Raw genomic sequence first — 17294 nt, 5'->3', positions numbered from 1 at the left:
AAGGGCTAAAAAGCACCTCTATAGCACAGGATTAATCTTTCCGAGTACACCAATGCTCGGAGCTGAACTACTAAAAACTCAGCTGCCCTAGAAACAAATGGATTTCTATTCTAGTCTAGTCTAGTCTATTCTTCTGGCTCTTGTACTGCATCCATTACTGTGATACCTGTGCACCCTGTAGAAGACTTGTTCTTCTGCACTCATATTTACCTTATATTTCCGAAGAAGGTTTCTGACTTGGGAAGCGTTACTTCGCAAATTTACAGTGGCCTCATCTTCTCTTTGTTGTTCCACATGGCTCAGCCAGGTCATTATTTTTGTGATGGCTTCATGAGATGTAAGCTTTTCCATCTGAAGCTAGGGACAAAATATATATATAATAATTCTTCTGTACTTAACTTGCTAGAAATATTACATCAGACCATCAAGGAGGAGGATATTTTTCTCTCTAAAAGGCCTCACATATTGTAATTATCTAGGTATGAACTTGCAAGTAACACTGATCCTCAATTTAGGATATAATTCAAACTTAAAACAAGAAATGTGGGCGTCTCTGAAGTCTGGAATAAGATTATTGGTGCCTCTTGAAACTGACCTTTCTATCAAATATGACATTGATGGGCACAGGCAGAGTTAGGTAGAAATACAGTAATAATTAAGCCTCCGTGCAATACTGAGGATGTTCCAGGAGTGAAACAGATGGGCAATTGAGCCCTAAAGAAAAACGTGTTTTCCATGCATTATGTAGTGCTTGACTGCATTCCATCAGTAACATTTTAAAATAACTGTGCATGTAGCTTGGCTCAAACTAAGAAATGACATGAGATTCCCTCCTTACCTGGTGAAGCTTTTCTTGGATGGTTGGGAGCTGGGTGATCAGTTCTGCCCATTTTTGCTCAACCTGTGCCAAAGATGACCTAAGTGCTGCGGCATCAGTTTGTTTCAGGGGAAGAAGCTGGTTGCCGGTGCTTATGACAGATGACTTCAAGGATGATTTTTCATCTACTTCCTTAGAAAATGCCTGAGATGTACAGAGATTTAATAAAAGGCTTTTTTTTTTTTTAAATACACAGACAGATTCTCAACCATGGGAGGGACTGACTGCATGGGTTGCAATTCTGGTTGCATTGAAACCAGATAAAACTCACCTCATCTGATGCAAACTTGAAACCTGCTGAGGCTCAGTAAACCCCAGAGAAACTCTGACCCTCCCTGGTATCAGCCAAGATCTTTCTTCTCTTGCTTTTCTGCAGGACCATTTAACCCCAATATGCTGCCACTTACAACCCCTTTCACACGATAAGGCCCCAAGACCCCTATTATTTGGTGTTTTATTCTTAGGTTGGAACTCCAATGTCTTGAAAGACCCTCTCCTTTCCTGACCATTTTTTTGGGGGGTTGAGGAAATTACCTGCTGGTCCCCTCTCACCTATCAGGATCTTCAGGGTGGCCAGATCTCCTTGTCCCCTGTCTTTGAGGTGCTGGTTAGTTCATATCCACCCATCCAGAGAAATATCTTCAGCAGGACTAAAGCCTCCCAATCTCATTCATCCCCATTTAACAGCAGCAGCAGGACTGTGAAATGCTGCTTCCCAGACGAACCATAGGGGCAGTGCAGTGTTGCACCACTTCATACTCAGGGCTATGACCTGCTGGCAGATTCTGGCCATATTGCAATGTCATTTGTGTGTCTTGGTGGTGGTGGTGGTGGTGGGGAATTATTATCTGGCAACGAAGTGCTGCAGAATGTCTTGACTTACAAACAAGCTGTCTATGTTGTTTCTGACAGTAGGAAGGTCCTGTGACACATTGAGAGACTGCTCCTTCCAAACATTCATTCTCTGCTGAGCAGACTCCAGCCATTTGGTTAACTCGTCTGAGTCTCTGTTGTAGCTATAGAAACAAAACAAGGCAGGTCAATGGACTAGAAATGACTCAATTCCTTGGTAGAGTCTATAACATTTCTTTTCTCCTCTCAGAATTGACCTTCTCTCCACCTAAAGATGTACGCTGCTGGCACTTACAGGTTAATACAAGAGAGGATTCCTGCCCTCCAGCCCTGACAGGATCACTGCAGTAGCAGGGAACTGATGTACGACAACTCTGTTCTGCTGAAAGCATGTATATGTTGATCAGAGAAATAACTACATATTTATGTCCTGTGAGGCAGAGCCTCAGTGCTGTTGAACCTGGAAAGACTCTCTTCCTGTGTTGACCAAGCAATTGCATATGGATCTCAGGGGCTCTGCTGGAGGCTTGGGTCATCTGTGAAGAGGCAGTAGGTCTTCACACTGGCACGGACACCAGCCCCAGGTCCTTGGCAGCACAGCTCCAGTGGGACGCCTCCATGTGCAGATCAGGGGAGTGCAACCTGGGCTTTAGTAAACACTTTTGATGCGTGAACCAAACGAAAACACAGCTCACTCTCTCCTAGAGATGTCGGCCTTGCAGAGCCAACAGGAGTGAAGACGTTTTTGTCATAAAGTAAATAGCTATGATTGATCACACACAGGGAGCTGATCTATTCAGTAAGAAGATGACCTTTTAAAAATAATCACTTTTCTGATGCTAACGGGACTTTTGTGTTCCAAGGGGATATAGATGCACAAACTCTGTAGTATAATGACATTAATCTCATGATTCAGGAAATATGGATATCAAAGAATTTATGAGGAACTCCAAATAGCAGCTGCTAACTCTAATTGTCCCTTGATTAAAAACTTACCTGACCAAGAGTTTGAGTAATGTTTGAAGTCTGTGCAGTTCATGGCCAACTTTCTTGGTTAAGGACAGCCATAGTTCTTCTAGCTTTCCAATTTGGTTTACTAATTCAGGACAGCTCACAACAGTCATCAATTTCTTCCCTTCCTTCACCATCTGGTAAAGTCTGGCATGTTTTTCATCAATGTTTCTTTTGGTTTGCTAGCAAAGTATAAATGGTTTGGACAACAACAGCATATTTTAAAAGAGAGAAATGTGGCTACTAAAACATGCATTTTATTCTCACAACCGGCATTTATTTTATTCTCTATTATGAACAGTGGTAAGAATAATGGAGACAAGTTATTTTTCCGATTATCTTGTGATATGACATGTCATGAAATAACATGACATAGCTCCACTGCATATAACAGAATTATTTTGGCACACGTGACACATCTCGTAATACAACATGTACATTCAAATGATAATCTATGCCACCTGTGTTCACCACGATTAGTTAACAATTTTGATACAGTCATTCCTTCTCAGTGCCGCATAATCTCACATACATTTGTTTTCTTTGGATACGCATGTCTATAAAGTCACTACACAAATATTTGCATGTAACAAACATGCACAGGCATAAAACGTTCCTTGTTATACATAAAATACTCTTGGGTCAGTAAAAGAATTTATTTGCAATTAAATAGTCATGCACAGAATCAAGCAGTACTGAAAAAAAAATGCAGGCAAACAGAATAGAAGATCATAAACTTGACTCACTATGGGCACCAGGGTATGGGAGAGCCAAAACAACTAGTACAACATGCTCCTGGAAGAGCACAAAATCCAGGTGCTGGCACAAAAAAATTAACTTTTGCAGCTGCTTTAGGTGGTATAATATGCAAATCTGTAACTATTCTGTTTTTTCTACATGCTTTATTCAACCTAAAAGCGTTCCTTCTCCTAACAAAAAGAAGTCCAAGAAACAGACTTGTCTCAACAGTAAAGGTAGATTAGTCTTCCACACTTTCCGCCTCAGCCCTCTGAAGACATGGAAAGGCTCCCCAGGAATGGGAATCAGCCCTTTGCATGTATCACTCAGTTTTAGGAGCACCAGCAGACAAACATATTAACGGGACACATCATGTGTTTCAAACTCATTTATATAAACACAAGAACTATTTTGTCCTAAGCGAGGGTGCAGTTCTGCCTTCAGATACACAACACTTCTCAGACATTTGGAACAAATTATCAAATATCTATCTACCTTCCTCCAGAAAATGAACTTCGTTCTCCATGGGAAAAAGGAGAATTCAAGGTGATTTAACTGTACATTCCAGAACTTTGGAAGAGGTTGATAAAACGGATAAGACTTTTCACTACAAAGAGCAGTTCAAATACGTGGAGACATTGGTCTGATTCTCAGCTCATATGGATGAGAGTTGAATCAGGCTCATAATTTCTGTGCATCACTGGAATAGCAAGGTCCAACCAGCGCATGTATTTGAATGCCAGCTTCTAGAGCAGTTGCAGGGACTCGCTCTTCTCGGATAAACTGATTGAAATCGGTGGCTACAAATTATCCATCTCCCAGGTACAAAAGGTATAAAAAGCTTTGTTTTCATATGGGAATGTATATTTGGGCAGAGACAACAGTTCCTACATTGGCAAAAAGGGGGATGAGAAGGACTCTGTTTGGAGGAAATTAAGCATGTTCTAAGCAGATATTTCTAAAACAGTCTTTTTGCCATATACAATGTACAGTGATCCTACAAAGAGACGTGATTAAGCAGAAACAAATAAAAATACCTGTAGAAGTGTAATCCTCTCCATTAATCTTTCTTCTGTCTCTTCCACCAAATTCACAGAAGGCACTGCAGAAGCGAGTGCCTCTAATTCTTTGTTGAAAGGTATATAGTCTTCATCAAATTCTGTCCATTCCTAAAACGCAAGCCATACATTAATATAGTGTACCTCTTATTCCATGCTCGTGCTACGCACTGAAAATGCTGATGCTTTAATACTTACACGTTATTCTTAGTTCAATCAACAAAAAAGAATGTTAAAACAAGAGAGTATATAGAGAGAATATATATTCAAGAGTAGCTCTATGTGATCTGAAAACTGAGGATTTCAGTTAACACAGACAAGTGATTTCTCGCCCAGAAACTGTTTATGATTCTTTTAAAAGGAACTTGGGTTTTTAAAACTTGTTTTCATTTTAATGTATTATTGGTATTTCTGTGCCTCAGAGGCATTTATTCTCAGTCTGGGCGTTCAGGAAGTACCACAAGCAAGTTCTAGGAACTCCCATTCATGCTGGATGGAGGGAGGGAGTGTAAATCTCACATTTGAGGAGAAAGAGATGAATCAGTGACACTCAGAGTGAGCAGTCGCTCACTGCCGTCAAACGGACATGGGTAGCAGATAGCTGCTGGCTAGTCTCTCTCTAGCATAGAAAGGGTTCCATTTATCATATCAGGTTTATTTTAATCCATTACCTTTAATAAACTCTCTAAGCGTATGCCATATTGGGAAGCTTTTTGTTCCAGCAATCGGACATCTTCCACCAGCTCAGTCAAGATTTTCTCTTTCTTTTGTAAAATAGCAGGAGCCACCTTCTTAGAATACGTTTGCATGACAAGCACATGAGCAATGAGCTTGTGGAAAAAGTCCTGAAAAAACAACATTTGCTATGAAGGTTTTACACGTTTCAAGCCTATTTTTCAAGCTTACTTTTATGGCAAGTGCACTATTGAAATTGAATTATTTGTATTATGCAAGGACCTCTGTTGGGATTTTAATCATAAATAGCAACAATACTTTGCATTTATTACATACTGTTTCATCCAAGGAATTCAAACACACCGTCTAACTAGCTAAATAACATTCACTATTCTACAGCGGGGTTAACTGAAGTAAGGCATGATCAAGGGACGGATTGGGGCAGGACCTTATCTGGGCGTGCAGGGCTGGGGAGCTCAATTAGTCTGTCACAAACGCAGTCCCTGAACCAGTGAAACAGCAAATGCTCCTTCTACACATTATCGCAGGAGCTCAGCCTCCAAATGGGGCAGGGAGGTGCACAGAGGAAGGGGGCAGAGCAGATCCACAGAGCAGGCTGTCCTCTCTGACACAATGGGCTGCCCACAGGGGGAGCTCCAGACCATTACCCACTCCTCCCAGTGGCTAAAAGCCATGGTCTGGCTCAGAGTGACTTGCTGGAAGTCACTGAGAAAAATGACAGCAGAGACTAGAACTTAGAAGCCCCTTTGCCCAGACCCCTGCTCACACCACTAGGCTGCACAGTCTTCTTTAATTCATCTTACCAATACTGCAGACTTGAAAAATGCCAGATATAAAACATCTTCCTGACACTTTGGTACATGTTGAGAAAACTCAAACCAGGGATAAATGGATCAGCAAACCTAGACCACTGATCCAAAGCGGTCCCCAAAATTGTGCGACTCTACCCTGGAGCAGCCCTACCTGTTTTGCTGTCTGGGGCAGAACACGTTTTCAGTACACCCCTTATGTCCCATTCCCCACAGGTGAACAAGCGGAAAAAAGCCCCAAAACAACAAATCATTGTAACAAACCAATCAGCAGAAGAGAAAATAAAGGCCCATAGTACGGCCCTCCCTGCTTGCCAGCCTGGACTCCACCACCTTGTGAAAACGGCCTCTTTATTTATTGTTTTTCAAAGCATCCTATCTATCTCGAAACATTTACTGTGTTTACTTCAGATACCTCAGACTCCATCCCCATGCTAGAAGTAGTGATAACTATTCAGCAGTGATATTTGAGAGAAGTCAGTCACAGAAAGAACAGTGCACAATGATTCGAGACATGCTGTATTGCATGTGCTGTACCTTGTGATTTTGCACGTGAGACTGTAAAGTAGCTTTACTTTTGGCTAGCTGCTTTGAGTCCTGAGCAACCTTCTCTCGTCCAATGTCTACCAACTCGGCCAATCCATGAATCAAACTTTCATAGTGGCTTTCGCTGATGAAAGGAGAATTTAGTTCCACATACTTGGCTCTCAGAACCTCCCAAGTGTCATTCAGAACATCCTAGGAATTAAACAAAATTGAATGAGCTTATTTCTTGCAAGATGTAAACAAACCCAGAGATCTGCACACACCATATATCGTGCCAGGATGCAAGATGGCCCTAAACCTTTCATTGCTAAAATGTCTTTGTTTTGAAGAGTCAAATCTCATAGGATAGAATGTTGATTGCTCTGTATTCTTACCTCTAATTTATAAACTTCATGGATCAGAGCAACAGGTAACTGAAATCTCTCCCCATGGTCTCTCAGTTTTGCTATTTGGCTCTCAAAGTTTTGTAGCTCCAACGCATATTCATCAGTTTTCTGAATAAAAGATATGATAAGGAATTAAGTATAGTTTTGCTCCTTTAGATTTTACAACACTATTGTTGCAGTATTACAGTATCATTAAAGACTAGGACTTCATTGTGCTAGGCACTGTACAAACACACAGTGAAAGAGTCCCTGTCCCAAAGAGCTTACAATCTAAATAGACACGACTGACAGGGGAAACAGAAGTAAAGTGACTTGCCACAGGTCATGCAGTCAGTCAGTGACAGAGCCAAGAAAATAATCCAGCTCTCCTTCTGTCCCATTCCAGTCCTATGCACTGAGCCATACATAGTTATTTTTACCAATTCAGTAATAGTCATTATAACAACATATCACCCTCTGAGAGTGCAGAATTTTGTTTTCCAGTGAATACAAGAGACCTGGCATAGGGAGTTCTCGCTGAGATAAGGGAAGTTTTAGATTCGCATGATTTTCAGATTTAGGGGGATAGGTGTCAGGATATCTCTATGGGGTAGGTGGCTTGGTGGCTGTTGTATGTTCTGGAAAGGGCATGCAGTCTGCTCTCAGCTTAACGATTTTGTCTGTCCTTCCCTAGGGTCTTTTAAACCCTTAATTAGGAGAGGGTAGGTTGATCAATTCATGTACCATACTATGAATGATGTGGCGTTTGCTGCATTTGTTAACATCTGTTTACTAGATATGCCTTAGGGAATACTTCTACTGCTGGGAGGATTGAATGTCCCCTCTCCCATAAAGGGTAGCTCAAGAGACTTTCTAATTAAGGCCTTTCCATAGAAAAGGCTGTATTTTGTGCTGCACAATTTTGTCCTGCTTCCTCGCTGCCCTAGCCTGTCTTTTTGGGGTGACGTGCCCTCCAGGGGAGTCAAAGAGGGAGTGAGCCCTCTGCATCAGCTGTGACAATCAAGCATTTCTGCTGTGGAGGCATTGTGTGTATGGGGGTGGTTCAGTGGGTCTTCTCCCCCACTTTTGCACATTGGAGCAGCATGGGCTGGCCCTCAGACAACATGAAATTGTTTCTCAAATTTTAAAAACAAAATCACAGACAATCGCTCCAATTCCACAGACAACAAAAAGACAGGCAATCTTGTCCAGTGCTGGGTAATTTTGCCTTAACTTAGTATATTGAGTTAATTACCTGAAGCTGTTCAGCAATATTATGACCACATATTGCATTCAAATTTTGTTGCAGAGTAGATTTCTTCTCAATTAACTGATCATACAATAGCCTGATTTCATTCTGTGAACAGAGAACAGCAGGAGCAAACTCAGAAGTGTACTCAGTGATAAACGGCAGTGAAATTACACACAGTGAAAAGACAACTGAATGGTGTTTCATCATGGCGCTTCGATCACTCATTTTTTTTTTTTCATGTTAGGGGTTAATGCAGGAATTACTGGGTGAAATTCTACAGTCTGCATTACAGAATCGTAGAGACATAGGGCTGGAAGAGATGTTGAGAAGCCATCTAGTCCAGCCCTCTGTGCTGAAGCAGGACCAGGTAAACCTTGTCTAACCTGTTCTTAAAAACCTCCAAGACAGGATCCCACAATCTCTCTTGGTAACCTATTCCAGTGCTAACCTAGCCTTATAAATAGATTTGTTTTCTATTATCCAACCCAAATCTCCCTTGTTGCAGATTGAGCCTGTTACGTCTTGTCCTACCTTCAGTGGACAAGGAGAACAATTGTTCATCATCCTCTTTATAATAGCCTTTAACATGTTTGAAGACTTATCAGATCCCCTCCCTCCCCCCCAGTCTTCTTTTTTCAAGACTAAACACGTGCAGTTATTTTTTAACCTTTCCTTACAGGTCAGGTTTTCTAAACCTTTTATTATTTTTTTGTTGCTCTCCTCTGAACTCTCCCCAGTTTGTCCACGTGTTTCTTGAAATGTGGTGCGCAGAACTGGACACAGTACTTCAGCTGAGGCCTCACTGACAAATAAAGCAAGACAATTACCTCCCATATCTTACATATGACACTCCTGTTAACACATCCGAAAATTATGTTTGCCTTTTTCACAACTGCATCACATTGCTGATGCATATTCAACTTGTGATCTTCTATAACCTCTAGATCCTTTTCTGCAGTACTACTGCTTGGCTACCTATTCCCCATTTTATATTAATGCTTTAGATTTTTTCCTCCCTCGGTGAAGTACTTTGCACTTGTCTTTATTCAATTTCATCTTGTTGATTTCAGACCAATTCTCCAATTTCTCAAGGTTCTTTTGAATTCTAATCCTGGCCTCCAAAGTGCTTGTAACCGCTCCAAGCTTGGTGTCATCTGCACATTTTATAAGCATGCACTCCACTCCATTATCCAAGCCATTAATGAAAATATTGAATAGAACCAGACTCAGGGCAACCCCCATGGGACCCCAACAGATATAACCTCCCAGTTTGACAGTGAACCATTAAGAACTACTCTTTGACTACAATCTTTCAACCGGTTTTGCACCTAATAGTAATTCCATTTAGACCACAATTCACTAGTTTGCTTATGAGAATGTCCTTTGGGACCGTGTCAAAAACCTTACTAAAATCAAGATATATCATGTCTACTGCTTCCCTCAATCCATTAGGCCATGCCCTGTCAAAGAAGGAAATTAGGTTGGTTTGGCATGATTTCCCACTTCCTGCTGAGTATTACTTATCACCCTATTATCCTCTAGGTCCTTACAAATTGATTGTTTAATAATTTGTTCCATTATCTTTCCAGGTATTGAAGTTAGGCTGACTAGTCTTTAATTCCCCAGGTCTTCTTGGTTCCCCTTTACAAAGATAAGTACTGTTTGCCCTTTTCCAGTCATCCTCCAACTGGCAAAACACACACCCAACACACTATTGTCAAACTATTTAGCCAGTGTCCTGAAAGGTATCGTATAAAGACTGGTGACCCGCTAGTCATTAATATTATTGCATGATTTACATCCACTTCGTATGTAAAGAATTATGTTTGCATGCTGGCAATATGTTATTAAAATATGTTCAGACCATGCAATTTGAATAGAGGATAAACAAGTTTGTCATAGACAAAGGAATGTTGTGTTTCACTGGTTTGCCTGTTTCTCCAATGTAAATTGAGCAAGGTGAGGCCAGAGACAATGAAAGTACATTTACATCTAAGATAAAAAAAAAGTGATTAAGCCAATCAAAAAAGCAAATTGACTGGAGGATAAGGAATACAGCCTGGCCTCTACATCCTAGCAGGGTCTGGGTTTACTTTGCAAAAATACATTTCAGAGGTTTACTGGAAGAAGAGAGAACCCTTCAATTATCAATCAAAGGGAACAAAGCAGACAGTACTCTCTGATTCTGTGAAAGTTGGATCCTCTGGACTGAAAGGCTGGAAATGCTGGTAACCTGATGTAAGTGAGAAAACTGATTAGGCAAAGATTGCAACTTGCTAAAATCAAGTTTTAGTCATTAGAAAGCATGTTCTGGTTTGTTTTGTTTGTAACCATACCTGTCTCTTTTTCTCTTCTTTGTTCTTTACTAATAACTCTAGTCTTAGTTTTACTACAAACCATCTCAGTGCTGTGTAATGAAGTACGGAGTGAGTTCTCAGCTAACCTCACAGGCTGGTGTGTACACTGTCTCTTTGCAGGCAGAGAACTTAATGACTTCTGTGAGTGTCCAGTGAGAGGGTGTGGACAGTACAGAGACACATCTCTGGAGAACTCAGGAAGTTGGATTCACTGATCATTACCTGCAAGTCAAGGTTAAGACTGGCAGAGTTGTGAGGAGTTTGCAGGTCAAGCGGACAAACTGGTGTGGCAGGGAGCTGACACACGGTCTAACCTCCAGCAAAGCTCACTCTTGCTAAAGCAAGAGGGATTACACAGTGGCTTTCAGTTCTGCGCTGCCCTAAGGAGAGCATCATTTTGAGTTCTTGAAGATAATAGCTAATGGTTCTGAGACTGCTTCAGCTAGTTTCTTAAGTACTTGGGTGAATTTTGTCAGGCCCTGCCAACTTGAATACATCTAACTAATCTAAATATTCTTTAACCTATTCTAACTTCTTTCTCTCTTCCAGATTGTGTTCCTTCCCCCTTTGTTGTTCATATTAACTGTGCTAAGCACTTGATCACAATTAATCTTTTAATGAAGACTGAAGACATTAAATACCACATCTTTTTCATCATCCATTATGAGCCTTCCTTCCCCGCTAAGTAGCAGAACTACATTTTCCTTCATTTTTCTCTTGTGCCCGATGTTCTTATAGAACCTCTTCCTACAGCCTTTTATGTCCCTTGCAAGGTGCAACTCATTTTGTGCCTTAGCCTTTTTCATTGCATCCTCACATGCTTGCGCTATTGTTTTGTACTCTTCCTTAGCAATTTGTCCATGTTACCACTTGCTGTAGGATTCCTTTTTGATTTTCAAATCATTAAGGAGCATCTCATGCAGCCATATTGGCCTCTGGCTGTTCTTTTTATCCAGGAGGTCAGACCAGAGGATCATAATGGTTCCTCTTGGCCTTAAAATCTATGAAATACATAAGGAGGATCAAAATCCCATTCCCTGAAGAAAATGAGCCCAGTTCAGTTGCCTTGTTGAGATCAAAGGGAAGTTTGCCTGAGCATGGACTGCAGGATTGGCACTCTTATATTTTGATACAAGATCAAATAATTTAGCACTGAAGTATCTACATTTATATGCAAACACTGGCTGGCTTAGGAGTTTTGTTTCAACATAGTAAGCCAAATCCTGAGTCTTTCCTTTGCTTTACTCACTTCAATGGGAGTCTGCCTGAGTAAGGACTGATTTGACTCATATGTTTCATAAGAAAATCACAATACCTTTCCTAAGGAAATTCAGCATTTTGGGGTTAACATTCTGTAGGACCTTGGATTTTGCCGAGAATAAGTATTTTTATTTTCCTGTCTTGGGTACTTTCAGAACATTTCACACCACTCTTTCCCCTCTTTCACAAAAGAATGAAGAATTTCATGAAGACTGTAATATTATGGCACTATAGCACATGCCATTACAAGCACTAAGTATAGCACACACAAAAAAAATACAGTGAGCATTATGGGCTAAATATGTCCCCAGTGCATAGCCCACATGCTCTGGGGCAGTGTAGACTGATCTGTGGAGGGCCGGGGGAGAAGCAATCCCTCCCATAAGCCAGTCTGCAGTGGCTAATGCTGCCTTTACGACTGCAAGAACTCCCACTGCTCCTGCATCCCCGGAAGCCTCCAGCCCCCTCCATACACAAAACCCACTGCACATTAGGGTTCAACAAGCGTCTCTGCAGAGGAGTGCTGAACCTCTGCATGGGATCCCAGATTGCTTCCCTCCTCTTTCTGTGCACACCTTTCTACTGTGATCAGGGCTCAATGCAACCATCACTGTGGGGAGCAGGGACATGACAAGATTTGCTCCTAGATGTACCTGAAATGAGCCAGGAAAAGCTTTTTCTGTTTTTTGCTTTTCTTTTCTTTTTTAAAAACGTCCATTGTACACTACTCATTTATAATCCAAATGCATTAATACTGACATGTCCAAGAGATGCTGTGAAACAAGACATGCATTCAGCAGTACAGTACCTGATAATTACTATTATGATCCAGCCCAGCTTTCATTGACTTGCTTCTAGAAGCAGCAGCAGCTTGAGTTAGTTCCAGCCGGGCTTGCAAGTTGTTAAAGCACTCAAAGAACACATCAGTGCTCCCATCGGCACAGGTAATAGACTTTAAAAGATCATCCTTTTTCTCTCTTATATCTGTGTGAAGTTTTTGCAGCTCTGCAGAAAGAGTCTAAAGGATTGAAAGGTAGAGAAGGACAGTGAAAATGTTCCTCGTTAGAGACAACTCATCTTTAAAAACACCAGCAGGACTCAGGTTGCTACTTTTACCCAAAGATAATGGGCCTGATTTTCCTTCTCAATGTAAATCCACCTACTTCATGGACTTAGTCCTGACTGACACCAGGGTAAGTAAGAGAGGAGACCTATCTATTTAATTTTTACAGCAACCCATTGGTACCCACCCATCCATGCATTGTTACGCTTACCTCATATAGCTCCTGATGCACAGCCGCCTCTTCACTGGAGAGCACGCAGGTGTTTAACATCTCTTCCATGTTGTTCAAACACCGACTGATTGCCAAAAGTAGCTCAAAGAGCTTTTTGTCCAAATTTAAGGAAGCTTCCCCAGCCATGTTTTCCTGGATGAAGACAAATTATAACATTTTTCAGAGCTTCCAACCAGGTCAGAGATGATACCGAGCAAGAACATTGACTAAAGAAATGTGTATAAATCAGTGACATTTTCAACCACCCATTCTATTACTGATTAAAAAAGAGTTAGTAAGATACTGAAGGCCTGATTTGGAAACAGTTCTCATTCCAACTTTCCATCTTGTAGCCATGCAATATTTCAGACCCAACTGAAGTCATTTACATGCCAGATTATCTAACGTTGCAATTATTATGTTGCATCCAGGCAATAGCTAATGTTGCAGCTGAAAAATGAGAAGCTGTTTCTCAAAATCCAGACCTGATTCTACAATGCATTAAGGGCCTGATCCAAAGCCCTCATCTGTAATGCACTCAATTTGGGGAAACATGACTAGCTGTGCTTCATAGTGCTAAAACTATGTCTAATTTTCTAGAAGTCCTTGTCATTTTTGGAATTATAGAGCCCATGATACATACCTGTGTCTGCACATTTGCTTCTTGGCTTAGATCTCCAAGCTGCATGGTGTAGGTTTTCAGTTCCTCAACAGTTGGGGTTCTAACGCCACATACTGCACCTCTCGGCAGAATATTCAGTTTTGTTGTAATCTAACATGCAGAAAAGCAAATCACAGTTAGATTAATGGTTCAGATTAAAAACTGAACCGTACTGCTACGTGATATTCTTTTTAAAACAAAAAATCAGTTGCAATGCATTAAAATAAAGCCACCTGGATCCTATGGGTCACATTATCAGTAATATGCAGGAAGTTCACCTGCAGAAAGGTGCTCATACCTGTTGCAGCCACAAAGACCTATTTACATGCATGCAAAGAGGCCACTTGGACCTCTGGCTGAAAATGTAGTCCTATGAGTTTCAATCTTTCAAAACTACAGGCTACAGTCCTCAATAAGGCAACCCCTCCTGTTTACTTCTGTTTGAGTTCTCTCTGAGTGAGGACTGCATTTTCCAGTCCTTCACCACTCCTGATCCTTCTTGAGTAACTGATATTTTCCCATGTAATGTAATCATTTCTCAGAACACAAAATCTTAGCTTTTTTGTAGTTACTATTTTTTTTTTAACAACAACAAACAAAACTGACAACAGTATAAGCTATTAATGTTCTCAAACAATAAAAACCTGGAGGGTCATACTAATAATCTTCCATCCTGGCAGCCCAAACTTGGCTTTGACATAACCATGTACATCCTCCTAGATGGCAATTGAGTACCACAGTGGTGAATGTCAGGACAGAATTTGTCCCTGAGATCTGTGTTTGCCCACACACATGCAGTTGCAAGAACAGGGCTATAATCTCTAGCCAATCATTTAATTAAGGCTAGGAGTTGGGCACCTAACACCTTGCGCTCCTTTGAAAATCTCAGCTGAAATAAAAAAGTGTCAGGCCCTAATGTTTAATACAAGAATTAATCTAGATGGCCTCTATGCTACTTCTTACACTCATCACCGCTGTGACACCATCTAACAGAATCTCGAGATAAAGCACTGATGACTACTCAAAATGGCTTTCAAGGATGAGGGAGGGAAACAGTAATAATAAAAATGCTGTGTTGCAGTACCACTGACTACTATAAATCACGATTTCAACTGGACAACTATTACACAGTTTTCAATTATTTAATGAAGTTAAGAGAGAAAATATGATGATACAGAAAGCAAAATGTATTCATCTATACCTTTGCTGTAACCGAGTAAGGAGCACATATTGGATGTATTTTTTCATTTTCAAAGGTATTAATTATTTTGTGTTAGAATGAATGTAAACAAACCTGAGGCTCAGCAAGCTGACTCAGAGGAGACTTCATCGTAGAAGACAGCTCTTGTTGTAAATACTGCCACTTATCACCTGTCTGGTCCCTTAAAAATGGACCAGAAAACTCACTTCTTGGAATAGATACATCACTGCTGTGTTCAGGGAACGTTATCATAAGGACAAGGACAAGGAAAGGTTATGACAGAATAAAGAGTATGTGTACAGAACTATCTCCCTAAACTTATCCTCCTGGACCCCATATATCCACAGTGAAACCAACAAAATGTGTGATTTTAACCTCACCCTTAATCACATTTATTTTGCCACTCCCTTTCCTCCTGCCTTTGTTTCACTTGTTATCCACTTAGACCAGAATCCTACAAAGTTTTATATACATGCTTAACTTTATGCCTTGTGAGCAGTCCCATTATCTTCAAGACTCCTTGAATTCAGTGAGATGACTCCAGCATGCAAATTTAAGCTTCTACTTAAATCTTTGCAAGATGGGGGCCTTAAAATGTCAGCTCATTGGGGGCAGGGTCCCTATTTCCACATGCCTGTGTAATACTTAGCGTACAGTTGGCATAACAGAAATAATAAATAATCATCATCATCACCTTCCTTCAAGGTTCCCTTTCATTCAGTACTAGCTTATCACCAAATGTTGTGTTAAAGATATGAAATAAAAGACAGTGATTTTTTTTTAACATTACTACTATGATAGAGAAAAGCCTTCAGAACAAAGACCTTCAGTGTATATTTATATTCTATGGCTATCAGGTGATGTATTCTCTTTAATTGCCATCAGTATAATATTCTAGGCAGTACCGCAGACATTTAAAAACATGGGCAGATGTACATCATGTTGTAGTATACAGTGTTGGGGCAGAATGCAATGCAGCATAGCAGAAGGCTAAAGCTATGTCTACATTTTCAGTGGCATGTACAGTACAGGCACTACATGCGTAGCTACACGCTGTAGTGAAAGGTTCCAGTGGTGGGGAGGCAGGGGGAAGGGAACTGCCAGAGTCTTTCCTCTCTGCCCGAGCTTTTGCCCACTGCCAGAGATTTTCACTGCAGCTGAGAAAGGCCCCGGCTGGGGAAGGCAGCAGGATGCTACACTGCTAAAAATAACAAGGTAGATGTGGAAGGCACTGCTTGGGCGGTAGAGAGCTGTGTAGGATAGATACCTAGGGATTCAGGCGGGTCAGGCACTCTATTCTACTCTCTTAAGCCATGCCCCACAGTCTATGCTGCTATTTATACCCATGCTAGCTAGGGGTGCAGTGTCTGTACTCTGCACACTGCCGAAATGTAGATGTACTTTAAGACAACAGGATACATTACTATAGGTGACAACTGCATACATTACAAAACTTTGGCACATATGTGGAATTAACTAACTGTAAAGCATCAGGAATAATGTGCCCAAAGGGAAAGTTTCTTCCAACTCTCATCAGTTAAAGATTGGCTTATGCTCTGAAATATGAGAAATTATATCACTTCCCAAATTCCCTTTTAAAAAATCCTTACTATTCTAACTTTGAATGTTCTCATTATTCACATAAATGTCCAATCCTTTTATGAATCCTTCTGCGCTCTTGGCCTCAGTGATATTCTGTAACCATGTACAATTAGCCCATGGAACTCTGTGTGTGAAAACATCTTAGCTTCTACTAGTTTTAAATTTGCTGCTTTTTAAGATCATAGAATGATCCCTTGTTCTTGTATTGTGAAAAAAGGGAGAATAGAGGTGCCTGATCTACCTTTATATATAGTTTTTGTGGTCATGCCTGCCGTAGCTTATGGCATACATTAATTATTATTATTTGTAGCATCTAGGAGGCCTTGTCATGGATCAGGGACCTATTGTGCTCGGTGCTATACAAACACACTTGAGTTATGTACCAGTTTCAGGGGATACTATAACATGAATTGGATCGCCAATAAACTGCACAGCTTTTGGCAGATTTTTCCATCCTGTGTTGGTTCCCGCCCCCCGCAACATGTCCGTGTGTGAGAACCTGCTGTGCTACAGCAATCCTGCAGACCCTCTGGTGTTTTGGAAGCCATATAATACATGCTTGGTGACTAATTTTTCTCTTTTGTACCTTGAATCTAATTTCTGAGTGGTGCTGTCATCAGAATGCGGCTGCATTTTCTCTACATAAAATTTGATGAAGTCTACAAGATTATTTTGCTCTGTTGTTTTTAACAGCAGGTCCTGGAAATAAGGAACAACATGAATGATAAAAGTTTG

The 17294-nt window shown here is 40.8% G+C and overlaps 1 protein-coding gene across 2 annotated transcripts in view; it reads right to left on the bottom strand.

Annotated features, from left to right (window-relative positions):
* The window catches only part of SYNE2 (spectrin repeat containing nuclear envelope protein 2), a 275575-nt gene that overhangs the window by 82771 nt on the left and 175510 nt on the right, over window positions 1–17294 (bottom strand). For both annotated transcript variants that reach the window (XM_067554922.1, XM_067554923.1), the window contains 14 exons: window positions 17146–17258; window positions 15051–15186; window positions 13739–13867; window positions 13096–13248; window positions 12630–12839; window positions 8208–8309; window positions 6962–7081; window positions 6579–6779; window positions 5208–5381; window positions 4516–4647; window positions 2726–2922; window positions 1761–1893; window positions 839–1021; window positions 211–357 (listed from right to left, as the gene is read on the bottom strand). In XM_067554922.1, coding sequence (XP_067411023.1) covers window positions 211–357; window positions 839–1021; window positions 1761–1893; window positions 2726–2922; window positions 4516–4647; window positions 5208–5381; window positions 6579–6779; window positions 6962–7081; window positions 8208–8309; window positions 12630–12839; window positions 13096–13248; window positions 13739–13867; window positions 15051–15186; window positions 17146–17258 — 2130 coding nt within the window. The remainder of the gene's footprint in view (window positions 1–210; window positions 358–838; window positions 1022–1760; window positions 1894–2725; window positions 2923–4515; window positions 4648–5207; window positions 5382–6578; window positions 6780–6961; window positions 7082–8207; window positions 8310–12629; window positions 12840–13095; window positions 13249–13738; window positions 13868–15050; window positions 15187–17145; window positions 17259–17294) is intronic.

Source organism: Emydura macquarii, unplaced genomic scaffold (genome assembly GCF_026122565.2).
Source record: "Emydura macquarii macquarii isolate MOO-44397 ecotype Brisbane River unplaced genomic scaffold, CSIRO-AGI_Emac_v2 contig_1551, whole genome shotgun sequence".
NCBI classification, from domain to species: domain Eukaryota; kingdom Metazoa; phylum Chordata; order Testudines; family Chelidae; genus Emydura; species Emydura macquarii.
This window is presented reverse-complemented; position numbering and strand designations above follow the sequence as displayed.